The sequence below is a fragment of the Rhamphochromis longiceps genome, linkage group LG12, assembly GCF_057381845.1.
Source record: "Rhamphochromis longiceps isolate RC_006_pf linkage group LG12, R_longiceps_female_GT1.1, whole genome shotgun sequence".
NCBI lineage: Eukaryota > Metazoa > Chordata > Actinopteri > Cichliformes > Cichlidae > Rhamphochromis > Rhamphochromis longiceps.
Genome location: NC_140568.1, coordinates 37,759,822 through 37,785,459, shown reverse-complemented (window position 1 = coordinate 37,785,459; position 25,638 = coordinate 37,759,822). Strand labels below are relative to the sequence as shown.

At 40.3% G+C, this 25,638-nt stretch overlaps 3 protein-coding genes across 3 annotated transcripts; 1 reads left to right on the top strand and 2 right to left on the bottom strand.

Moving 5' to 3' along the window:
- Window positions 1-1,565: 1,565 nt before the first annotated feature.
- Window positions 1,566-3,042, bottom strand: LOC146657868 (gamma-crystallin M2-like). Its single transcript, XM_085426227.1, has 3 exons — window positions 2,888-3,042; window positions 1,984-2,226; window positions 1,566-1,898 (listed from the first exon to the last, which is right to left on the bottom strand). Exons 1-3 carry the CDS (start codon window positions 2,918-2,920, stop codon window positions 1,620-1,622), a joined length of 555 nt encoding a protein of 184 aa, XP_085282353.1. The 5' UTR covers window positions 2,921-3,042; the 3' UTR covers window positions 1,566-1,619.
- A 1,928-nt stretch (window positions 3,043-4,970) lies between these two features.
- Window positions 4,971-11,264, top strand: inpp5e (inositol polyphosphate-5-phosphatase E). The gene is made up of 11 exons (XM_085426226.1): window positions 4,971-5,063; window positions 5,572-6,444; window positions 7,124-7,247; window positions 7,336-7,433; window positions 7,537-7,661; window positions 8,244-8,363; window positions 8,488-8,595; window positions 9,057-9,218; window positions 9,522-9,637; window positions 9,758-9,894; window positions 10,947-11,264. The coding sequence occupies exons 2-11, from the start codon at window positions 5,642-5,644 to the stop codon at window positions 11,077-11,079; spliced, it is 1,926 nt and encodes a 641-aa protein (XP_085282352.1). The 5' UTR covers window positions 4,971-5,063; window positions 5,572-5,641; the 3' UTR covers window positions 11,080-11,264.
- Window positions 11,265-14,037: 2,773 nt separating this feature from the next.
- Window positions 14,038-20,032, bottom strand: pmpca (peptidase, mitochondrial processing subunit alpha). Its single transcript, XM_085426225.1, has 13 exons — window positions 19,948-20,032; window positions 18,238-18,440; window positions 18,061-18,140; window positions 17,893-17,975; window positions 17,696-17,790; window positions 17,512-17,612; window positions 16,686-16,949; window positions 16,456-16,548; window positions 16,258-16,376; window positions 16,086-16,176; window positions 15,127-15,189; window positions 14,896-15,040; window positions 14,038-14,813 (listed from the first exon to the last, which is right to left on the bottom strand). Exons 1-13 carry the CDS (start codon window positions 19,992-19,994, stop codon window positions 14,644-14,646), a joined length of 1,554 nt encoding a protein of 517 aa, XP_085282351.1. The 5' UTR covers window positions 19,995-20,032; the 3' UTR covers window positions 14,038-14,643.
- Window positions 20,033-25,638: the final 5,606 nt, after the last annotated feature.

Below are 25,638 nucleotides of genomic sequence, written 5' to 3'. Positions count from 1 at the left end.
TGATAGAATCAACTGCTGTTAGGCCATGTGAAAATTCAGAAAACATGCACGCCATCACCAAATGTCATGGTTGTTGAGATATATCAATATGTCAGAACAACAAATAGAGAATAAAAACAGACCATGTGCATATTGTTATTATGTAGCTGCTGTATATACACTGTGCTTTCAGGGTGCTTACCTGTATGCCTGCTCTATTCTTTTGCTCTAATGAGAACAGGACTGAGGGAAACAGTCTTGCAGAAACAAACCTAGGTGGTCCAACAATAACATTTGGATCTAATAACAACTCACGCTGAAACCTAACTGGTACAATGTAAATATAATCAGAGAATTTCAGCTATGCAAGTATTTACATGCCATTGTCCAAGTTTACTATAGAAGACTCTAGACACAACTGTTTTAGTTCTACTCAGAGTGAGACTAAACTTCCTTTATTTCAACAATTGCAACTATTGTTTTATAAACAACAAAGCTGCAGATCAGCATCATGTATTATGATTTCTCTGCTATTAAACAAAATGCTTTACAGATAGTTACAGGCCCAGAAATTTACAGTGACTCTAAATGAAGGCCTCCTTCTTACAGCATGCTCAGAAACACTTACTGCTCTTTACAAGCATAAGTACTCAGTGTGTGTTTTGGTTCTGTGGAAAGATAGTCTTCACAAAGGGTGAAGTCTACAAATACTGTAAAAAACTAAAGTATCCTTCTAGAAGAAATCAAAAATGTCATACCAGTAACCTATAAGCCTGTAAGTTAAATCTGTATTCTTTCTAATGGCCAGCAGAGGGCAACTCTTCTGGTTACAAAGAAGACTGTTTACAACCAGAGAAAATGAATGTTCTTACCCTCAATAAACACTTTTCTAAAGTGCTCATGCTCTCAGTCTCTAGCTTGAAGCCTTAATGAATAGAATATGATGTTCATTTTTTTTTTTTTATTTGAGTCCCAGTTAGAGTAGAGGGGTCAAAAAAGCAAACTATGCTTTGGGTCTCTGTTGTATCAAACTGAAATGTCTCAGGGTTTCTCTTATTTAGCCCCCCTGGTGAAAAGGCTAGGCTCAAGACCAGAATATAACTAAACAATAAATGTCTACTTCCATCTTTAATATACAGTCTATGTTTTGGTTTTTTTGGGGTTTGTTTTGCCTTTTAATTTTTAATTTTTTTTTTTTGATAGATGCAGTGAAGAGTGACAGGAAAGCAGAGGGAGAGAGAGGGGAAGACATGTGGCAATGGTCATATTTGAACCTGGGCCTGCCGATTTCAGCCATTTGGCTCATCCCAGTGAGCTAAATTTGGGCCCCACAGTCTATGGCTTTTAATGTAAAAAGATATGAAAAGAAGGTTATAAGAGGTTCACTGTGACAGTGAAGTTGTGGTACATATAAGTGAACATTTTGTGCTAAAAGGTTGCACAAATTTCACTTGTAGTTGATTTTTGAAAGAATGTGGTTTGAAAATAAGAATAAAAAGCAAATGACTTGCTTCTTCTGAATTACTGAAACGTTAGAATTTCTGAATGAACGTAAGTACTCAAAATCTACTCAAAATAATCCATGACTTAAACACACCAGTAGTTCAGTTCATGACAGCTTTATTTAGTGCAAAGACAGCCTAGTAGCAGGAGTCAGTGATGCGCCTCATGCTCATGAACCTCATGCCGCTGAATCCCATGTTCATGAAGCTCCTGTACTCTCCAGGCCTCATGTACATCATTCTGCCTCTGTAGTGGGGCTGCTCGTACATCAGCCAGTGGCCATCCATCACATTGCAGGACATGCAGTTGGACATGCGGTAACGGTCCATGATGTTATCACAGTCGTCCATCAGCTCATACATCTGACCACCAAAGTTCTCTCTCTCGTAGATCCTCATCCTGTAGGATCCCCTGTACTGTGAGGCAGAAGACAAATGGATTTAACTCAGAGTATTTTAATGATGTCATCCAGGGTAAATGACGACTGGCGTAAAATCTTACCATGGGGATCATACGGCAGGACCTGATGCAGTCGTTCATCCCCATCATGCTCATGTAGTCAGAATATTCACCCCTCCTCAGGAAGTACTGGTTGCCCATGTAGTTGGTGCGGTCGTACACCATGAAGCAGCCTCTCTCAACCCTGCAGGAGTGGCACCTGCTCAGGTAGGAGGACATGTCAGGGCAGTCGTTCATGACCTCATAGGAACGACCCAGGAAGTTCCTGTCCTCGTAGAAGATGATCTGAGGAGAGAGAGGAAACGAGCACATGTGAGGCATTTAATTTTTGAAGCTGAAAGAATTGGTGAGTTCAACAGTAGTGCTGTTAAGTAGAAAGTTCAGGTGCAGCTTTAAACTTCTAATGAGGAATAAATCAATTTAGACATTTATACCTTTCTGTTAACTCTTAATGTGTCAGCTCCATGTCTGAATGAGCGATCTATGATTTTTCTATAAAGGTAACTAATCTAGTTTTATCAGGTCAGACCCAGCAGCAGTATAAATCATTTATACAAGACGTGCACACATTTGAATCCACAGAGTCAGATGGGCACTCAAAGCACAGCAAAGTTCTCTTACTGAGCTGTTCAGCTCATGAGAGAAGCTCTTAACAGAAGCTAATATGTACATAGTGACATTTTATCTCGCAAAGTCTGTTTCTATTTTGTTGGCTTAGAATTTTAGAGCTTTTTTACTAGAAGAAATATCTGCAAGCTGTAGTTACTGAACCAAACAAGCACAGGCTCTGGCTGGAAAGCAAAAATAGGACTCAGAGATGCTTTAAAGCGGAGGAAAATTATACGATACACCATTCGTGCCACACCTCATGATTGGTTGCTGTTACAAATATAAATATTATATTTTTATAAACACACGTTTAAGACCTTAAAGGCAATTCTCTTACCCTGCTCATCATGTTCATTCCAGTGGTAGTCATATTGCTGATTATTGGGCTGCTGGCTGAGCTGCTGGTTGAGCTGCTGGTTGCCGCTGATGTTTCTGCTCTTGCACCAAACTGTATCCTACCTGGTTTAACCCTTTCCTTTTATACTAGACCCGACCGCACCAGCCCATTGTCCAAACCTCCTGAGTCAGCAGCTGTGTCATAGACATGCACTGAATATGGAGGGTTTTGTCCACATTTCCAGGGGCCAGCGAGCTTAGAAAATCCATTCAGCTGCGGTTCTCGTACATCACAGGGTCAGGGAATGGGTGAAAGGGTTAACAATCGGAGGTCACACCTTGACATTGTTTATTCAGTGTGACTTACACTGTTTTGTCAGCAGCAGCGTTTTTCTGCCGTTTCTTTGTGCTATTTGTAAAGTGACTGACTTTAACGTGTTGTAGTGAATGGAAAAGCTTTTGTCTTTTCATGAAAACACCCAGACAAGCATTTTTTTTTCAATCAACTGAGCTAAACTAATGACGGCAAAATAAGTTACTTAAAGAACAGAGGATCTTGGATATTAGCAATGTAGTGCACAATAATATTGAGCGATTGAGTAAATAAAAGTCAGAAGTTTAAGTTCAGAGTCCATAAACGTAATTCTTTATCATCTGACTAAGGCCAAATAACTAGTAAATGTATCTGACTGGATTATAATTTAAAGCATTATAATTTATAGCCCCATAGTATGTTTCTTTAAAAAAATCTTTGTAAGCTGACTAATACTTTTAAATACATCATTCAAATATATACTGGAGATATATATATATATATATATATACTGGATATATATATATATATATATATATATATATATATATATATATATATATATATATATATATATATATAAAAACACCCAGCACGCCCCTGCGGGCGGTTTATCCTTCAAGCTCGGGTCCTCTACCAGAGGCCTGGGAGCTTGAGGGTCCTGCGCAGTATCTTAGCTGTTCCCAGGACTGCGCTCTTCTGGACAGAGATCTCCGATGTTGTTCCTGGGATCTGCTGGAGCCACTCGCCTAGCTTGGGAGTCACCGCACCTAGTGCTCCGATTACCACGGGGACCACCGTTACCTTCACCCTCCACATCCTCTCGAGCTCTTCTCTGAGCCCTTGGTATATATATCTATATATATCTATATATATCTATCTATATATATATCCAGTATATATATATATATATATATATATATATATATATATATATATATATATATATATATATATATATATATATATATATATATATATATATATATATATATGATCTAAGCTTTGATCTGAGCAGATCAAAGCTTAGGTCATCTTTAGGTCTACTCGCTGAGAACAAAGGCTATGCTCTTGATTGTGATGTGAGGCAAAGTGGACAAATTGTAAGAGAATTAGAAATTAAATTGTAGCTGCAAATATCTACTCAATCGTATTACACTACACTGATTAAAATAGGCATGTTTTATGACATTTTGATGAGGGGTGGGCATGTTACTTGTGCTTCCTGACCTTTGTTCTCTGTCATTTTTATAAAACACCCATGAGTCTTTTGATGTCAATTATATAACATTTTTTTCTTGGCATTTTAAATGATATATTTAGAGAGCCAAAGCAAAAAAAGTGGTGCTCAAAAGAGGAAGGGAGTAGGAGCGCAGGATGGACTTTGGATTTGAGCAGTGTTGTCAATAACTTTGGTGATGTTCTGAGAGGTGAGTTGCCTTGTCTTTTTGTTTTTTAAGTATTACTAATACTTATCTTTTGAAAATGTGCACTCACAGTGTTACAGAGTTCTTATGCCAGCACATTGAGCTACAGTGTAAATTTAGTAAAAATTAGCCTCTTAGTAGGCTAATTTAGGTCAGATGTCTGTTGCCTGGAGTCCTCTCTCCTCGTATAAGAAGAAGCTCCCTGGAAATTATTCGAAGATGTGTAAGCTGCAGAAATGAGAAAGCAGGTGGTTATCCTAGTAGTTGACGCACAGGTATGGAAGTAATACCCCTTCTTAGCACACAGGGGCGCTGTGATACATGCTGAGTTCAGACTGCGACTCTCTTGGTAACAGAAATCTGTGTTGTCAAGCGTTGCTAAGGAAGTCACGGAGCTACTTTTAGTCAGTCTCCCTGACACCAACAGTGCACAAAAGGTAGCTTTACTTTCAGCCTGATAAAAGAGACATAAATTGTTAGTGCAAACGACAGAAACTACCAAAGTTATCCGTTTGTTAATGTGGTCACAGAAACGTACGCTTTAGGCAATAGTTAGCACAGCTTTAGCATTTTAGCTTTGTTAGCTGCAGCTGCAGGTTGTTATCCAGTGAAGAGAAAAGCTTAACAGATGACATTGTTGTGTATGTAAACGTGATTTAGATGATGGCTTAAGTAGAATTGTTAAAGTAGACTTTAACGGGACTTTTCGTTCAGCATTAAAGTTGTTGAAACAAGCAGTAATTGCGTTAGCTCATGTGCTTTGTCTTTTTTAGCTACAGCTCTTGCTTTTAATTGCTTGAAATCAAAAATGTTTGTTGTTTCCACTGATTGGGTATTTGATGCAGTAACCCTCTGCCGTGGCTGATATCAGAACGTATATCAGACAGTAAAGTGATCGTTTGAAGGCCATGTCAGTAAAACAAACTCCGCCGTGTGTCTGAACAGGTCTTGTGCCACTTGAAAATGAGAGCGCTTCATCCACCTCACCACAGCTGGACTCAGACATGAGAAGAGGATGACTGAGGATGGAGAGGACGGCCCCCTCCATCACTCCTGTGAGGCTCCTGGTAAAGGAGACTCAATTGCCAATGACAGCAGCAAACTCAATACCTCCATAGTAGATGTAAAATCCACCAACGGGCACAAGGATGACCTTAGGCTTAGAAACACAGGGGAAGGGATCAGTCCGTATCAGCCCCGCCCCCCCTTGCTACCCAGACTGTCGAAGTCCAGCAAAAGCATTTCATTGGAGGAGACTGTGAGAACCAGGAGGCTGAGAAACAGCCAAGAGAGTCTGAGCGACCCAGCTGAGACCGGCTCCTCCACAGACTCGCTTAAAGAGGATGAAACTGTTGTAGCTCCAAGTGGGTTCGTTATCCAGGGTACAGCTGCAGTGAGGAATGAGCGGGATCCCAGTGCGAGACCCCATTCTGCTGTTCCAACTGGATCCCCAGCCTTCCGGGACAGAGGGAGTAGTCTTTCTGACTATGAAAGGAGACCCCGCAGCCAGCAGAGCGACCTTACAGTCCAGCAGTGGAGGGCCGCCAAGGTGCGCCTGTCTCCGGTGCAACCCACCGGACCACTGCCTGCTCTGGAGAAGAGCTTTGCGTCAGCCACTTTGAGGGCAGCTAATAGGATTGACAGGGATTGTTTGGATTATGCCATGCCGGCCAGAGAGAAGCTTGGAGAAAGGCTCCACAGGAACCTGAGCGACAGCCGGCTTTTGGAGAACATGGGGTCGGATAGTGCCTCTGTCAACTCCATGAGGTCCACCTACAGCGTACTCAGCCCCATCAGACCGCAGGATATGAGGAACAGGTAGGTTTAGCAGGTAATATAAAGATGCACCTGTAGTCATCATCCTTGTGCTGGATTTGAAGGCTCTATTGTAAGATGTCCTGTAGATTAAAGTAACTGCACTCAGCTTCCTGTTAAACTGTAGTTACTTACCAGTCTCTTTCAAGGGTATTAAGCTAGTGACACTTAAAAACAAAAGAAGTAAGATGGGGTGTGTTTTTGTTTTGTTTTTGTTTTTTTGTCTGGATGAGCCCTTTCTAAGCTCACCCACTTTATACTCATATTACCCTTCTATTTTTCCTTTATTACAGTACACTTTAGCTCCAAAACCCCCACGCTCCCCTGCAAGCTGTGTTAGATTTAATTCATCTTTCATCATTCATCTTTCATTCCTCTTTCCAAACTAAATTTGAAATGTTTACACGTTAGTCTGCGATACTTTGTGGTAAAGAAATCAACATCTGAGCTGCTTTAGCTAAAAATGCACAAATAAGAATAAACAGCCTCCATTACTGGAGCAAAGAAGAACATAGGTGTGAGGAGATTCAGCAGGGTTTTTGACAGGATGAGTGGTAAAATGGTTCTTAGTCCACTGCTTTAATACTTATAAAGATAAATTATTGACCTGACCTCAGAGATAGCAGCCTTACAGCTGTGATTAAACTCGATATATGTGCTGATTTTACTTTTCGTCATCCAGGAGTTTTATGGAGGGCAGCGTGCTGGGTAGTGGTGCCTTGCTTGGGGCTGAGGAGCTGGACCGCCTCTTCCCCGACAGGAGAGTTGGCATCTACATCGCCACTTGGAACATGCAAGGAGAGAAGGTGGGAGGATGTTGTGACCTGCAGCATCTCTCACAAAGGTTTTTCTGATGGAGAAACTGAATCATAACCAAATTCCTGCCATTTTCAGGGCCTTCCAGTCAACTTAGATGATCTCCTCCTTCCAACAGACTCTGAATTTGCACAAGACTTTTATGTTATTGGGGTCCAGGAGGGCTGTCCTGACAGGTGGATCATTTAATGTTTTAAATAAAAGCCGGTTATTATGATGAATTACTCCGTAATGGCTTTCATTTTCTGCTTACTAATATGTAACTTTGTTTGTGTGCAGGAGGGAGTGGGAGACCAGACTTCAGGAGAGTCTGGGACCTTACTATGTCATGTTATATGCAGCTTCACATGGTGTTTTATATCTCACTGTATTTGTCAGAAGAGACCTCATCTGGTTCTGCTCAGGTCTGTCCTACTCTACGTATTAGTTCAGGAGGGATGGTGATTATGAAATGATATTTCTAAATTGCTCATATTTCTGTGGTGACTTTTGTATTTAATAGCATGTTGTCTTAAAGACAGGGTTTCTGGAGGTATTAAATGATTCAAATTGATTTCTTGTTCCTCAAAACAGGCTTTAAAAGGTTTAAATAGTCTTTAATTCAGATAGGTCTTTTATACTGTTGAATTAATTTTCTTAACTAATCAATTATTTGAGCTTTAAAATCTGAAAAAAATAATCAAAGCTAAGCTGTGAATGTTTAGTTTTCTAGATTAAACCTTTCTATAATATACTTAAAATGCTGTTTACAAGTCGATATGAATATCAAAACACTTGAAAAGATCCTTTAGTTTCAACTTACAACTCTCGACTGATATCCTTGTTGCTTTGGATGAAATGCTCCACCTACTATAACTGGCCAGAGGATTGTGACAAGGATTTTGTTGTAGTGACATGTTGATTTGTGTGCACAGACATGAACCACCTGAAAAGCGCTATACAAATACACGCCATTTACCTTTCTTCTTCTTTATTTTTTTGCACAGAGGCGGAGCACGCCACAGTCACAACGAGGATCATCTCGCAGATCAAGACCAAAGGCGCAGTGGGGATTGCCTTCACCTTTTTTGGCACTTCTTTCCTTTTCGTTACTTCCCATTTTACCTGTTAGTAGCAGCTTTTCCAAGTCAGAGAAGCTTTTTTTTACACTGCACATTAGTGTATTGCATTTAAACCCTACAGCCGGCCAATGTTGCACATTTCTAATGTGTTTTTCTGTTTTTCTCCCAGCCGGTGATGCCAAAGTCTACGAGAGAATACTTGATTACAACAAGATTGTCGAGGCTCTAGCTCTTCCAAAAGGCCTTCCAGATACCAACCCGTACCGCTCCACACCATGTAAGACTCTCTGAAGCTACTTTGTGTGAATAATTTAAAATGTTAAAGCTATTTGGATGGTTTATGCATCAGAATACTTAATCTTTTAAAGATGTAACAGTATAAAAGTGGCATGCATTCATTCTGATAAGACAAATAATCTTAAAACATTGCATTCATTTTCTAATTGTCCTTCTTTTTCAATCAAATCACAACATGATTGATTGCAACAACTGTAATTAGATTAAACATTCCTAGACACCTAGGTTTAGGATTATTTGCAGGAGGAAGGAATAAGCGGTCTGGCTAATGTACAGGAAGGTTTTTCTCTATAAATATAACAATCTATTTTTGTATTTGTTTCCATGGCCATCTTTGTACCAGCAGTTACTGATGATCTATATGTGGTTAAAATCTTAGTGCTTATAACACTAATTGCCAGTATTCAGTGAAAATTGATGGAATATAATTTTTCACTGCAGCTGACGTCACTACAAGATTCGATCAGGTCTTCTGGTTTGGAGACTTTAACTTTCGGCTGGATAAAGACCGGAGTGAGGTGGAGGCCATCATAAGCTCCACAGTAGGTGGCGATATGAGCCCTCTGCTGGAGCACGATCAGCTCTCCAAGGAAATGAAGGAAGGTATGCACATAGGAAGCCAAAGCGTCAACATTTGCAAAAACTCAGAAAGTTGATTTTGTTCATCTGGACGTCGTGCTTTCAGTGGGAGAAACATTTTGTCACTTCAGACTGAAAAAGTGGCTTGGCTGAGTGATGAAAATGATTTTCCCACAGGAAATGCAACGACTGGATGAGCAGAACCAACTTTCTTGGATTTTCTTCCCTACATGATTTTTTATGCATCTAAACAGTTGCAAAAGTTTTTATAGAAATAGGTTGTTGTTTTCCATTGATTCTTATCCTGTGAGTTGTTTGTCCCTCCAGGGTCAATCTTTAAAGGTTTCCAAGAGGCATCAATACACTTCTTACCCACGTACAAATTTGACATTGGTCGCGATGTCTATGACACCACTTCTAAACAGAGAACACCTTCATACACAGTAAGTAGAACAAAGACGTGTCGCACATGACAAAAGATAAACGCCTTAAGTTTTTTAAAAACACTTTGTTATTTCTATTAAAGTGGCTCTCAAACACATAGAACCTCTCTGTGTTCACAGGACAGGATCCTATTCAGGAGCAGGCAGGCTAATGACATAAAAACACTCATGTATACCAGCTGCTCAAACATCAAGACCTCGGACCACCGGCCTGTCATTGGTGTCTTTCAGGTCAAACTCAGGCCAGGAAGAGACAAGTGAGTCCCACTAACATTCACACATACACCTTAGTGCTGTAGTCCTTTTCAATTAAATTTAATTTCACATAAAGTTGGAATTTAATAGCCTGAAAGAAGGCATAAGTAAAAGTTGCCTTTTACTATGACCTATTTGACTGAGAGCCTTCACTCTCAGCGGTGTCACGTTTGGGCCTAGCACTTGTTTCTAGAGAGTCACTGGTGTAGGCATGTGTGGAGACTTATTGAGATTAGGCGCTGGCACAGGGTCTAGGGAAAAGAGATAAGAGCTTTTTTTTGGTTCCCACTCCTGTTATCCCATTCAAGTTTTCAACAAGTAACACAATTTATGAAGTAATATGTTAGATCAGATTCAGATGGGTTTTTTAGTGACACCAAATCACAGTAGTAGTCAGTCTCAAGCTCTTTGTATTGTAAGGTTAAGAGCTCTGCATCAGTAGAAACCCAAGAATCTCCTTTGACTAAGCATTTAGAAAATAAAGGAAGAAAAAGTCATCCCCAAGCAGAAGCAGCCTTGAGAAGACAGAACAGAGTAGAATAGAGAGAGAATGAAACACAAACAGGATGAAACTACGTGCAGCAGTGACATATAAAGGGGGAGAGTAAGAGAGTCCCCCAGAGGCTCCAGGCTTTAGTGATGTAATAAACTGTGCTGTCGTGGATTTTCGTAGGTAGTGCAAAGGTTATCATTGTGAAAGAATCCTGACAATCTTTAGCTGTGGTCACAAAACAGTAGCTCTGTGTCATACAAATTTGATGGCCTACCCAGGTTTATTAAGTTCATGTTGCACTGTGTGGGTTGCAGTTAAATTAAAGTCCATCCATCCATCCATCTTCATCCGCTTTGTCCGGGGCCGGGTCGCGGGGGCAGCAGCCTAAGCAAAGGGTTAAATTAAAGTGTTGCTGAAATATTACAATGCAAAAATCCATGCCTTAAATGATGGTTCTTTTTCACTGGACTGCAATTGATCATTTGGTAAACGATCAGTTGTGCTTTATGCATTTTGACTTTCTAACACCTGTAATGTTGTATTTGCTTGTATTTTTGTCAGCATTCCTCTGTGTGCCGGACAGTTTGACCGAAGCTTGTACTTGGAAGGTATCAGGAGGAGGCGGATCACCAGAGAAATAAAGACAAAGGAGGCCATGAAGAACCAAAGCAGCACGATCTGCACCATCTCTTAAAACCCATTAAGGAACACTCTGGACCAGATCAGGCTGGATTGGATCAGACCTGTGCCAGAAACAGGAAGGCCAGAAAGGACAAAAAGGAAAAACCAAAGTTGTCTTAACTACACAAATCCCAGCTGTGGTCGAGGTAACTGAGGTGCAGCTGTGTCCCGAAGAAGCTGGCTAGACTCGAGGGCAGGGATCTCGAGGTCATGCAGATATCAGCATTCTGGCCTTTATTTATTCTGCCCCCTGTACTCAAACATAACTAGGGAAGGGGGGTCTCCCTTTGTGGCTTAAAGTTCAGTCACATGCTCCAGTGTGGACTGATAAGACCTTACAGACAGTAACAATACCTATTTTCTCTCTATTTTTTGTAGCCGTTTAAGAAGCATCATATACTATAATACTCTGTTTTTCTGAATGCTATACCAGTGTTCAAATGCCTTGTGATTTTTGTCATGAAGTAATGTACTAAACATAACTACAGCACACTTTTAGGTGTCCGTTTTGTGGGGGAGTTTTGAGGATCAGGTCAAATATAGACTCTGAAGAGCATGTTGCACCTTGTTAAGAGCTACTGTTAAATTCAGGGAAATTACAGTTATTTGATGCTTTTATTCAATATTTCTTAAAGGAACTCACTTGCTATAAAAAAAACGTTTGAGCATTTTAATGATATTACTACTATATTACTACCATTATTGCTACCTTTTGTGTGATTAGGCCAAGTGAACCTTTGCAACACTAAACGCAATGCCTTACCTCTCATCTTATTACTGTGTAAACTGTCCATGTACTGTATGTAGCAGCACATTAATCATCTGCATTCCCAGCATGAAGAGCATTCTGTTTTTAAAAAAAAAGTGCCTGTGGGTATTGTTTTTACATCATCGGGACCTCTTATCCATAACTGTATCTTTTTATGTCACCTGATGTAACATCCCATAATAAAGGTTTGAAAACACCTTTGTTTGTTGGATACATTTTGCCCATAACAGATGTATTTAAGTGTGGGGGAGCACAATGTGTTGCAATGTTATCAACTTAATATAGTAGTTATAATACTGTGTTAAATCTAAGGTGAAGCTGAGCACCAGCTTCCAGAGCTTAAAGATGAAGCCTGTGTGGGAATCCCCAAAACTGCAGTTTCTCCAATGGCCACTTGAGGGTGCTTCTTAAACTGAGTCAAAAATAGTTGTCCCTTTGTCACTAACAAAGGTTAAAGTTAGGGGCATGATGTACAGGCTTACAGCCTCTTGTCAACAATCACGTAGTAAAAAGAAAGTGTGAAATAACTCATGTTTTATAGTCTAGATTCTTCAAAATAGCTATTCTTTTCTTTGATTACTGCTCTGCACACTCTTGGCATTCTCTCGACGAGCTTCATGTGATAGTCAGCTGAAATGGTTTTCCACTTGTTGGCCCTTTTCCCGTCACTCTGCAGTCCATCAGATCCCAACCCATCTAGACTGGGTTTAGGTCAGGTGACTGTAAAGGCCAAGCCATTTGGTGCAGCACTCCATCACTTTCCTTCTTGGTCAAATAGCCCTTACGCAGCCCATAGGTGTGTTTGGGGTGACTGTCCTGTTGAAAAATAAATGATGGTCCAACTAAACGCAAACCTGAGATGGGATGGCATGTTGCTACAAAATGCTGTGGTAGCCAATCTGGTTCAACGTACCTTCAGCTTTGAAAAAATCCCCAACAGTGTACCAGCAAAGCACCTCCAATCCATCACACCTCCTCCACGCTTCACAGTGGGAACCATGCATGTAGAGACCATCTTTTGATCTTTTCTGTGTCGCAGAAAGACACAGCAGGTGTAACCAAAGATCTCAGATTTGGACTCGAGCAGTCTCCTCTGAACAGTTAATGTAGAGATGTGTCTTCCACTGACTCTGTGAGGCATTTATCTGGGCTCTAATTTGAGGTGCTGTTAACATGATTTTCTGAGGCTGGTGACGCAAATGAATTTATCCTCAGGAGCAGAGGTGACTCTTGGTCTTCCTTTCCTGGGGTGGTCCTCAAGAGTTTCATCGTAGCGCTTGGTTTTTGCGACTGCACTTGGGGACACATTCAAAGTTTTAGCAATTTTTCGTACTCACTGACCTTCAGTTCTTAAAGTAATGATGGACTGTTGTTTCTCTTTACTTAGCTGACTGGTTCTTGCCATATTATGAATTTTAAGTTGTCACAGCTGTTAGCTGTGTACAAACCTTACTTCTGCACAACACAACTGATGGTCCCAAACCCACTGAGAAGGCAAGAAATTACACAAATGAACCCTGACAAGGCACACCTGTGAAGTGAAAACTATTTCAGGTGACTACATCATGAAGCTTATTGAGAGAAGGCCAAGGTTTGCAGTGTTGTCAACAAAGAAAAGGGTGACTACTTTGAGGAATTAGGGTGACCAACCATCCTCCTTTTTTGCACTTGTTGACTTGTAAAAGCCTATATGATATTTTTTATTTTACCATTCATTAACGGCACAGAGAAGGCATTGTTTTCTTTAAACAAACAGTATTATTAAAGTTCTTCATGACTGGGCCAAGTGTCCACTTTTTGGGAAACCAAAATATGGTCACCCTACTAAAATATAAAACATATTTAGAGTTAATTATCTGCATTTCTTTGCTTCATAATTCCATATATTTTGTTTTATATATTTGATGTCTTCAATGTGTATCTACAATATAGAAAGTAGTAAGAACAAAAAAAAAACATTAAATGAGAGGTTGTGTTCAAAGTTTTGACTCTTAGATTGTGCGTTTCTGTGAGAATATCCATGAAACACAGACAAAAAAATAATCAAGTCAACATATGTAGACAATCACTGCAGGTCAAACACTCAGACTATAACCTGCTTTTTCTATTCTTTGCCCTTATGTGGTCGTCACACAGCTGTGGCTCTTCATAACCAATGTGATTTGCAAAGCATTCAGCGTAACAGTAAAAACAAACACCACACTTGTTTAACCATCTTTTTACTGTACAATACACGAATCACAATTTCAGTCTGGAGGACAAGCAGTCAAGTCAGTGACTGATCCAAAAATCTCCATTTTGTTTTTAATCATATATTATGTAACTTTCTGCTGTCTCTGTACCTATAAAAGGACATTATGAAGTCTTGTCGTATAAATAACAGTTTAATCCACTGACTCTGGAATAAAGAATTTTTAGAGAGCTGCGATCTGCAAAGAAAGTAATGGTGGAATAAAAAAAACGAAAGAGTTTTAGGGGCATCCAGAACACAGTCTACTCTGAGTGGCTCTGTGACACTGATGGGGTTTTTAAATGGGAACCTTACATGATAATTTTGTGTTTCTTTAAAAGCAAACTCCTGCAAACCTCCCATAAAAATAATGAATTATTGACTTCCTGGCAACAAAACAAAAATACAGTTGTATACAGACTAGGATTACTGTAGAGTACAATGTGTCATTTCTTTAAAATCACCCCTTCTCTCAGAGGTATTTGTCACCCTTCACAGTAAGCTGTGGTGATTTCCGTGTTCGGAGGGAAGACTAGTGTAATCTTCAAGTCCAGTTTATGTAAAGTGATGATGCGGGTCTATCTGAAGAGGCGGTATGTGCGGGGCAGACGTCCGTCCTTGCTGGACAAGGCGGCCTGGATGTGTTCGTACGAGGGCAGCTCCATGAGATCTCCAAGCGCTGCGACAGCTGGCTTACTGCGCAGCATCTTGGTGGTCACTCTTTTAATGTCACCAGGTGTCACGCTGCCTGAAAATTATTTGAATATTATCGTCACACAAATTTAGATGACTTGCAAAGAAAATAACACAAAAATCCTTCCAGTACTCACTTATTAGATGACAGAGCTCATGTGGCAGCTTTCTCTTTCCTGTGGAGAGAACCTGACGACCAACGTCTTCAAAAATAACCGGCCGTGATTCAAGGTTCATCATCAACATGGACTTAAGCTGAGTCTTTGCCCTCTCCAGCTCCATCTGGGCACATAAGGGAAATTTATTAAAAGAACTGTGTAATTTTTATTCTGCTAAATGATGATGACAAAGCTTGTGGCGATCATTACCTCTCCTGCACTGCCGCCCATCTGAATGAACTCTCTGGTGATTATTTCCATCATTTCTCTCACCTGGAAATGAATAAATGAAATAAGAAATAAGAAAAAGAACCACAAAAAACATGACAAACTATTCACTGGAGGTGAACTTTTCCCAAATATACACTCAGCTCCTTACAGGGAGAAAAAAGCAAGAGCACATTACCCATTCATCCTCTCTTTACTGGCTTCCTGCCACTTTTAGAATTTAGTTTTAGATTTTCACGGAGAAGCTGCATTCAGCTTTTATGCTCCTTATATCTGGAACAAACTCCCAGAAAGCCTCAGATCAGCTGAAACACTCAGTTTATTTAAATCCAGGTTGAAGACTCACCTGTTCTCAGCTGCATTTGAATAAAGCACCAAATCCACACTTTAAGCTTAAATTTCAAAACTTACATTTAACTACTGATTTTATCTACTGTTCTGATTTTATCTGTTTTGATTTTATATACTGTTGTTTGTTTGTTTGTTTGTTTGTTAATTAGTTAGTTAGTTTATTTGCTTGTTTTAATCAATTTTAAATCATGCTTTTTATTTGTTCTTGTTTCTAATGTCTCTGTAAAGCACTTTGAATCACCTTGTTGTTGAATTGTGCTATACAAATAAACTTGCCTTGCCTTGCCTTTATTGCTTGTTCTTAAGTCTTTGACCTTTGCCCCCTTTTTTATCTAAGCCTTTAAGCATCCACCCTCAAGTTAGGGCACTAAGGTTTTCTAATCAGAGGATTCTGGATGTTCCCAGGACAAGGTCAAAAACAGAGGGGATCGGGCCTTTCCAGTTGTAGGCCGTGTCCTGTGAAACCACCTACCCCAGAGCACCAGAGCTGCCAAAGCCTCATCAGAAAAAGTTTCAAAATTTAATTGAGAAATTTGTTACAGAATCCTAACAGATACTCTGCAGCTGTCCTGTATTGAGACTGTACCAACCTGTCTGGGGTCTGCACTAGCATGGATACACAGTAGGCCGCTGTCCTCGTAGCTATGATGGTAGGAGGTGGCGTTGTACATCCAATGATGTCTACAACAGATAACAAAAATTTAACAGTCGGTGACGACTAATTGGAATAGTTTTAGTACAATTTTCTTGTGAGACGCTCACCTGTTAAGGACGTTCAGGTACAGTCGGGTAAACATGCCTTTCCCGGGTCCTCCTGCAGAGAAGGAGCCGCCTCCACCCATCATCATGTTGAGCACAGCGAATGGGATAAAGTCATCCTCCTGTAAAGGGAACATTTTTACCCTTTAACATGTCTCAGGCCCCTGATTGGAGACTTTCCAAGACACTGCAAACACCCACCAGGTAGGAGCAGCTCTCCAGGCCGATCATGATGTGGGTAAGTTCTGGGATGGGGGTGGGGCCGAGGCTCACGTCTGACATATCCTTCTCCATCTAACAGAATAAAACACAATGTCCAACTTTTAAAGATCCGTTAAAAAGATCATTTGCTTTCTCCAGCAGAACGGAGGAATAATAACAAAAACAGGTATCTGCCAAACTTTGATTTTAAACAGAGCCTGGTTAATCACCTTGACGATGCCACCAGTGTACTGTGCTACAGAGAGGTCCACGTTGGGCGCTGAACTCGTTCCCCACACTGGTTTTACGTCCAGCAGGTATTTCCTGGCACTTTCGACCAGCTGCTCGTGCTCGATGCCCACTCCTGCCAGCACCATGCGCTCTGGACGGTAATAGTTACGCAGGTAACTGTGAAGCACATTCTTGTCAATCTTATCCACATTATCTGCAGGACAAAAACGAGGCAGTCCGACTGTGTTGCCTCGATACGCAGCCTGGAAACAAAACAACAAAGAAGGGTCACATATAGATTTAAAGATGAAAACAAACTAGGACTACTCGCCATTGAGTTTGACATTAATGAGGTCAGAATATCTAAAAGTAATCCCTCTAACCCAATCAGACTTCAAATTACTCCAAACACTCATTTTCATAATTTTTGCCACTCCTGACTCTGTATGATATCAACAAGAGCGAAGCTCCTTAATGTGATTAACCCTGACATACAGAAGCCTTTTTCACTCCTTGTTCAAATCTTCTGTTTGCACGAGGCCTCCAATAAGAAGAAATTTGGCTTAAAGGAAGGGTGGACTCAAAGAGGGAAGAAGCAAAACAGCTTGGTTCAGACTGTGAGTGAATGGAGAGGCTGCACAAAAGCTCAGCTAAGGCAAATGGATCATTTTGGACTGTGAATCATGCAAAGTTACTCTATCAGAGTAGAAATGAGCATTGAAATTTTGACAGTGGATTTTGGTTTCATTAGTAATTCACTGATTAATAATAAAATGGGATGAATGGCTGGATGGACTAGCTAAGGAATAATGAGGCATAACTCACAGCATGGATCATCTCAGTGAGTAATGGCTCAGGATCTGGCCTCATGTTGAGATCTTCTAACTCAAAGCGCACCGCCATTCTGGTCATCTCGAGCTCTTCATCTGCACACAAAGAAACAGTTTGTATTACCGGTGGAGACTCTTGGACCGTTTGTGAGGACTGACCCTAAATTATATGTCCTTACCCAGCAGGCGAGGCTGCAGAACAGCATCAGACAGAAGACTGACCACTGTGTCCAGACCTTTCACTTCAGCAGACACTGCATACATTGTGGTGTCTCTGCAAAGCAAAACAACCAATCAACACACCTCAAATCAGCTGTGTGTTGTTTGCGTTTATCATTACATCATTCCACACTGAGACGGGAACTGTGTTAAATACCTGGATGTCTGGCAGTCACAGATCCCCCCGTGTTTCTCTAACGTAAGAAGGATTTCATCTTTACTCCCATACTGTGCAGTGGACTAAAGACATAAATGTTGTTGTCAGGTTTATTGCTCGCACCTCCACCTTTTTGGTCTTTTTCATTGGATTTTATTTAATACTTACAGAAAATGCAAGTTTTTCTAAGAAGTGTGCAATCCCACTTGGATACTTTGCTTCATGTCTGGATCCCGAATTAACCAAAACTAACAAAAGGAAGAAAGAGAGAGAATCTCACTTTATCCAGTTCTTGCAGGTGACAAAGAACTGTGAATATATCAGCACATCAAAGACACAACTTACCTCCAACTGTGCAGAATTCACCAAACTTGTTTTGGGAAGCAACTTTGAGGCCATTTTCTAGAGTGGTAATCTTGGTCTCATATTTTTCCTGACCATCCACTGAAGCGAACACTGGTTTGGGGATCCCAGGCAACGGTGTAGAGAGGGAGATATTTGGGTATCCGCCACCACTGCTGTATTTCCGGTAAGCTGCTATCCCATACCTTGGATGACAATAAAACAACTGCTATAAAAAAAAAAAAAAAACCTCATCGACTTTTAAAAGCTGAATTTCAAAAGCCAACTTTTGAAAAAACTGCAGCTTATACAACATGACCAATAAATATTAACATTGCTGGGTTTAATTTTTGTACAACCTTTACATTGTACATAGCCCTTCTAGCCACAGCTACTTTAAAGACCTCACCAATTGGTCTTCTGACAAACAATGTGCCAATACAAAAATAAAAACAAACAGTACAACAAACAGCAATGAAAGAAGAAGAAGAAGAAAGTGTACTTTATTGGTCCCCGTGGGGAAAAAGAATAAAAAAGGAAAAGAAAATCCAGCTTGCATGTTTTCCATACTCTTCAGAGGGAAACAGCCATTTTGCAAAGACATACTATTGTCTGCAGACTTTTTGGTCAGTAGGTGGTGATTTCATTACTGCTGATCTCTAGTCTGGACCAGGTTAGCTTTGCAGCATATTTTACCCAGTAAGAAAATGAAAATCGAATTACTTGATGAATTGTTGCAGCCCTAAATTCTAACAGCTGTAATCCTTTCAGTTTATGCATTTAACCCCCTCAAATATTACAATTTACACCAATTAAGTGAACACACAGGGAAAACTTTCGGTTAACTTAGCCAGCTGAAAACAAGCTTGACATGACTGCTTATCATGATTGCCAGTGTTAGGGTAAATGAATCCAGATAACATCACTTGAGTATACTGAAGTGGCTTCGTAGTACAGAGCCCTGGCCATGGTTAAGCTCCTCTCTAGCTGTGAGAAAACTCTGTTCTGATTGGCTGTCCATCATAAAAAGAACAGTGTGGGTTTTGTGTTTACAGCCACGCAACAGGGGATCAGCATATTCACTGACATCATATAGCACCAAAAGTACGTAAAAACTCTCTGAAAATGACTATTTTCGCCTTTTGACTCAAACAGATTAGGTGCACATAGATACTATTATCGACTTCATTGTCCAAACGTGTTTGGAGCTTAAAAGTTTAACATTCCTCTTATAGCACTTCTATAATATCAGAATCTCAGCCACACAGTGATAAATTCAAAGTCAGCACGTATAATCCTCCACCATCCTCAGGCAAACGCACATTATTAAGTCCAGCAATCTATTCTCTTTTACCCAAATATGTCTCTTCGTATTCAAATTCTCAACAAAAACAGCCTAACTAGCACGTCTATTTAAAATATATTAAAACAAAGTAGAACAATTCTTTATCTCGGACATTACAGAAAGCCGCTAAAATAATGCCAAAGCTTAAGCGAGAGGAGCATTTTTAGCTTCATTAACGGGTTATGATGTAACTTAGCATCATGCTAGCTGCTAATTAACGGTGACGAGGACGTAGAGAATTTCTAAACCCGCAGGGATGAGCGGAGACGTCAGGTGGGAGACAGTGGGTGTATCGGTGCTGCTGCAGTCTGTTCGCGTTAAACTCCACATTAGCGACACTGTAAGAGCGTTTATTTAAAACGTGTTACCTCTGAACCCGACTCCAGGTTCTGCACCTCGACATGTGAGTCGCCATCCTGGATCCTCTGTGACGGAGATCAACCCGGATGACGACGAAAGCTACTCGAAGCACTTCCGCTTTCAACCAGCTGACGGTTGTTGAACATGCACCCCAGGGGCCAAAACCACACGATGTTACTGAATAATAAGAACATCACAGTGAAGTCATTAATAATTATTTAATAATCAGTTATAATTGTTAAATAAAAAACACTGCAATTTCAGCTAAGGGGGACAAACACATGTTTTAGGTTATTGCCATCCAAGTACATGACCCGTCCATTACCTCCTCAGTGTGGTGAAGTCACCCTGCAACCTTAACAGAAAAACAGCCCCGAAGCGTCATGTTTCCACCTCTGTGCTTGAGTGTGGGAATGGTGTGCTTTGGAAAATATTAAGCATTTCTCTTCCTCCAAACACGACAGGTCAAGCTGATGCCAGATAGTTTCATTTGACTACAGAACTTTCTTCCATGCTTTCTCTAAATCCTTTAGGTGTTCATTAAGTGTTTGTTGGGAAACTTAAGATTACCCTGTATATGTCCCTTCTTGGGCAGGTAGACCTTTGGTTGATATTCTGTTTTTCTCCATTAAAATGAAACAACCATAAAAATTACACTTAAAAATTCAACAAACTCAAATCAACATTGAGCAGAAATCCATTTTGAAAATTTATAGCACACCCCTGATCTAGAAGATTGACAGTACCTGTCTGGGGAGATAGTAACCCAGATTATTTTTTCTCTATGTACATTTTATAGATGTTCTGTAAATGCATCACACACAGGCAGTCATAAAGCAGAGTTTTGAAAACAGAACAGCTCCAAGTGTCGGCCGCCTCACAGGGCAGTCACAGCTGGCAGATCTGGGGTTGCAGCTTTCTCAAGAATTATCCATCCATCCATCCATCCATCCATCCATCCATCCATCCATCCATCCATCCATCCATCCATCCATCCATCCATTTTATGACAGCCTATCCATTGTCTTCCACTGGGTAGCAGCCAGAGGATGCACCACCCACCTCCTCCAGCTTGTCCAGGGGAACACCATGGTGTTCCCAGGCCAGCCAGGAGATATAGTCTGTGTGCCCTCGGCCTATCCCGATGGGACATGCTAAGAACACCTCAACTAGAGGTGTCCAAGAGGCATCCTAGTCAGAAGCCTGAAACACCTCAACTGGCTCCTATCGATGTGGAGGAATAGTGGCTCTACTCTGAGCCCCGTCTGGCTGGCCGAACTCACCTTATCTCTAAAGGAGAGAGTCCAGCCACACATCAGTGGCACGAGAAAGCTCATTTTGCTGCTCGTATCTGCGATCTCGTTCTTTCGGTCACTACACAAAGCTTGATTGACCATTTGATTTACCATCAAATGGTAAATCGAGAGCTTCACTTTTACGCTCAGCCCTCTCTTTTCCATGATGGGCTGGTACAGCGTCCGCATCATTGCAGCTGCAGCACAAGCCGTCAGTTAATTTCACACTCCACTCTCCCCTCACTTGTGAACAAAACCCCGAGATACTTAAACTCCTCCATTTGGGGCAATAACTCAAACCTTTTTCAGCTGAGGACCATGGCATCAGACTCAAAGGTTCTGATTCTCATTCCCGCAGCTTCACGCTCAGCTGTGAACCACTCCAGTGCAAGCTGGAGGCCACAACCTGATGAAGCCAACAGAACCACATCAGGTGAGAAAAGCAGAGACGAGATTCGGAGACCACCCAAGTGGAAGCCTTCCGCCACTTGGTTACGTCTAAAAATTCTGCCCATAAAAATTAGAAACACAATTGGTGACAAAGGGCAGCCCTGGCAGAGTCCAACACCCACCAGGAACACGTCCAACTTATTGCCACTGCCTGGGCAGTGTTCCGCTTGGCCTGTTGGTATATATCGGCTGCCTGCGAAGTTCTGCAGGCTAACCAAGCCCAATAGGACTCATTCTTCAGCCTGATGGTTCCCTTTACCTCTGGTGTCCACCATCTGGTTTGGGGGTTACCCCCAGGACAGGCATCAACCACCTTGTGGCCACAGCTCAGTGCAGCGTACCTAAATAGCATAAGTAAATAAAAAGTATTTTATTTATTTACAGGAAACCAAAAGCAACAAATACATAAATAAATAATCATTTGAGAACCAGTTTAGTTTTAGGCAAGCAAAGTAATGAAGAATTGTGAAAGAATTGTCTTTTTGGGGTGAAGGGACAAGTTAAAATTACATTTATGTTAGGGTAAGATAAAGGGTTGGGCACTTAGCTGTAAAAGTTACAAATATAGCTAATGAGAACCCACAAATCTCACAAAGATAGCCAAATAAAGGAAGACACATTTAAAAGACCCCAAGAATACACTTGCCAAGTTTAAAGTGGATGGGACGAACTGTCATATAGACACAGAGATTTGTCTGACTATTAGTAGGTTTAAGGAGATAACTACTTACTGACTTAATTTCTTCAGTGCACTGCTCAAATTCACAGGTGCTTTTTGTTTTTTTGTTTTTTTGTTTGTTTGGTTTTTTTGCTTTAGGATGAAGGTTTATTAACTCCAAACCAGCTCTATCCGTGTCTGTAATTTGGGCTCTAAGATCCAAAACAGAACAATTGATCCATTTGAGTGGGTAAGCGGGCCAAGAGCATTTAACTACCCATCAGTGAATCAATTCTGACACAGAAACAAGTCAGCTCCTCAATAACATTAACACTTCCACCTGACTTTAAAGCACTCTGCAGCTGAAGAGAGATTCAGCAGGACTGTGACCAGCAACAGCACATTTATTATTTGCCACAATGTTCTCCATTATGCATGTCACCGCAGTGCTTTGGATAATTTCTCTGTTTTCACACTCCGGCTCAGCTTACGAGCTCCAGGATACCATCCACACTCTGAAAGAAGAAAACCTCCACCTGCAGCACCAACTGGAGAACCTCACCAGGGCTCTCAGGGATTTGAAACATCTTCTGATTGAGCACTCCAAAGGTAAAAACAGAGCTTTCTTGTTACAAGTGGATAGAGTTTCAAAAATACAAAGTCTTAATAGATACTTTTATCAAATTTGAATATAGCTACTGGTGGGGAGCATGACCCTGAATATCTGCACGCCTGGAAGGAGTGGTCCCAACATGGTGAGCTCTCCAATTCTGGTTTTCAGAGCAGACTTTGTTGTAGCACTTAGTTGTCTCTATCCCAACAAAAAAACTCTGTACTGTGTCCTTTAGGGATAAGTGCTGAGACCCACCAAATGCTGGAGCAGGCCCTGTGTTTAAACGAGCTCCACGATGCAGCGGATCACATCTTCATCACTCCGGTTTTCCTCCTCCTCTCACCTGTTATGTTTCTGGCACTGCTGTCATGACTTTGACCAACAACCCAACAAACATATTAAACTTTCACACAGATATGACACCTTATAATAAGAAAATTTTCCTACATTGAAGTTCAGGATCAAAAATCAGATTGACTTTTAGATCTAAAATTGGACATAAATGAAATAAAGGTAGCCCTTGAGGATATATATGAATGCCTTGTACTAAGATGAATGGACAAATAACCATCTTATTCAACAACCTACACACATCTGCAGATTTACTCAGCTCAGGCTTTAACGACCAAAACAAAAGTCAAATGATGAAAAAAGGGATACCATGGTAACACAGTTAAAGCAGCATAAAAATGATAAGATAAATTTTGATAGATCTAATTTTAGATCTATCTACTGGGTCACACCCCTTTTGGCCTTAGATAAATCTAAAGATTTTAGTTTTAAGGTCATATTTCATCCTCCTGTATTTTTATATAGAAGCAGAGAAAGGGTACTGCACAGGTTGTATTTATTTATTGGTATATTTATTGTGTTTACAAACAGAAAATTACTTAAGAATGATGTGGAAATTTGTTTGGATAACATTTTAGACTAGATACAATCCCCTGCAATGAGTGGTATTTATTTTCTTGCAAATCTAATTGTCATTTGTTTGTGCTATTGTGCCCTTTTGTGTTTTGCAAAACAGTAACTTATGCACTGAAACAATATGGTTTATTATGCAGGTAATATGTGTTGTGAAATGTAATGTGATGTTCTATAGTTGTACTAAATGTAAAAAATACATTAAAAAAATATTAGAATTAATATGTATACAATACAAATTCTATATCTTGTTTGTGCAGACATGCAGTTTGGAAAGAAGAAATCCATCATCCTTCAGTCCTAAGGAAATACAATATATACAATACTTAAGTCAATAGCTCATGTATCAATATGTCATCACTTCAACTGTTATCAACATTTTTGCTCAGTGTTGAGCAAAGTCAGAGTGTCTTTTAGAATCTACATTAAACACAGTTCTGCCACAGTGGGAAAACTGGGACTATGAGAGTCTTTGGTGGATTTATGTGTTTGATGTTGTCCTGAATCCAACAGTGTTACATTTCACCCGCTAGGTCTGCTTTGTCTGCTTAATTAAAATGACCCCTCCTGCATAGATTATAAATCGGTGCATTTGTACTTTCATTTCCATTTGATTATGCTGAATGGATTGCCAATTTACATTTGCAAGGACTTCATCTGGACCCAGTATTTGGCTGTAGACATGTCCTTGTGAATAAATGAGACAGAAGCCACCATATGGACAGTTTCTGTGTTGTTCTCCTTTTTTAATATAAAATATTGGTCACTTTGTGGATTAGGCAACATTAATAGTCTAAAGCTATGTTAGCAACTCTTAAGACATAAGTATCCTTTCAGGCTACTTATTCTTTTAAGTTTGAAGTTTAGCTGTTCACCACCTTAGTTTGGCCTGTTAGCATGCTAATTAGCACCAAATTTAAAGCTAAGGGTGATGAAAATGCATTTCCTGACGTATACCACTAAAAACATCAGGCAAATTCAAGGGATTACACACATAGTTAGGACTCAATTCCTTCCAGCTCCAAAATTTGTCTTTAAATCTTGAGTCCATCAAACAATCTGAGCATGTCTCACCAAATGGCAGAACTAATCATTTTAAAGCCATTTTTTGCATATAATATATGGTTGACTAAAATCAAAGGGAATTATTTCCTAAGTACTCAGATCCTCTACATAGGTTGATTGCATTCTGTTGCAACAGCCATTATCATTCCCATTAACCTACATTTAAGAGGGAGCAGTTCAACCACCTCTTGCATGTTAAACGAGCTAAATAGTGCTCTTTATTAAGTGTTGCTGTGACGTCAGCTTAGACAACATTGTGCCAGCAATGCTCAAAACTCAGACAGCAGCAAGCTGATTTCAGCAGGTATCTGAGAAGTGATTTACACATTTACAAAACAAGTGAAAGGCCCCTAGTTAATCTAAGGAGGAGATTAGGTACTGCGGAGTCCCGCTGAAGTAGCTTTAGTGAATCATTGACCTCTTTCTGCATCCCTCCTGGTATTTGGTGTGGATGGTAGCCACATGTGAAGCAAGGTGTTCATTCATTAGAATCAGTCGCTGTATTATACAGACACTGGTATAAGAAGTCAAACCTTTATAGTTGCAACTGATGTTTTATCACTTCAATTCTCTTTGAAGTGTTTTGAAGACAAAGTTGGAGAAGTGAGGTTGAAATGGTTTAGAGGAGGAGGAATAGTAGATATATTGGACAAATGATGTGAATTATGGAGCTACCAGGCAGGAAGAAAATTTA

Excerpts from the sequence above, each read along its gene's own strand:
- inpp5e (XM_085426226.1), top strand. The coding sequence starts at position 5,642 with ATGACTGAGGATGGAGAGGACGGCCCCCTCCATCACTCCTGTGAGGCT. Across the intron at positions 7,662-8,243 it reads CCTCATCTGGTTCTGCTCAG|AGGCGGAGCACGCCACAGTC; the intron begins GTCTGTCCTACT and ends TTTTTTGCACAG. Across the intron at positions 9,219-9,521 it reads CTCCAAGGAAATGAAGGAAG|GGTCAATCTTTAAAGGTTTC; the intron begins GTATGCACATAG and ends TTGTCCCTCCAG.
- pmpca (XM_085426225.1), bottom strand. The coding sequence starts at position 19,994 with ATGGCGACTCACATGTCGAGGTGCAGAACCTGGAGTCGGGTTCAGAG. Across the intron at positions 17,976-18,060 it reads TAGAAAAACTTGCATTTTCT|TCCACTGCACAGTATGGGAG; the intron begins GTAAGTATTAAA and ends TTATGTCTTTAG. Across the intron at positions 16,177-16,257 it reads TACCTGAACGTCCTTAACAG|ACATCATTGGATGTACAACG; the intron begins GTGAGCGTCTCA and ends TATCTGTTGTAG.
- LOC146657868 (XM_085426227.1), bottom strand. The coding sequence starts at position 2,920 with ATGACTACCACTGGAATGAACATGATGAGCAGG. Across the intron at positions 2,227-2,887 it reads GAATGAACATGATGAGCAGG|ATCATCTTCTACGAGGACAG; the intron begins GTAAGAGAATTG and ends CTCTCTCCTCAG. Across the intron at positions 1,899-1,983 it reads CCTGCCGTATGATCCCCATG|TACAGGGGATCCTACAGGAT; the intron begins GTAAGATTTTAC and ends TCTGCCTCACAG.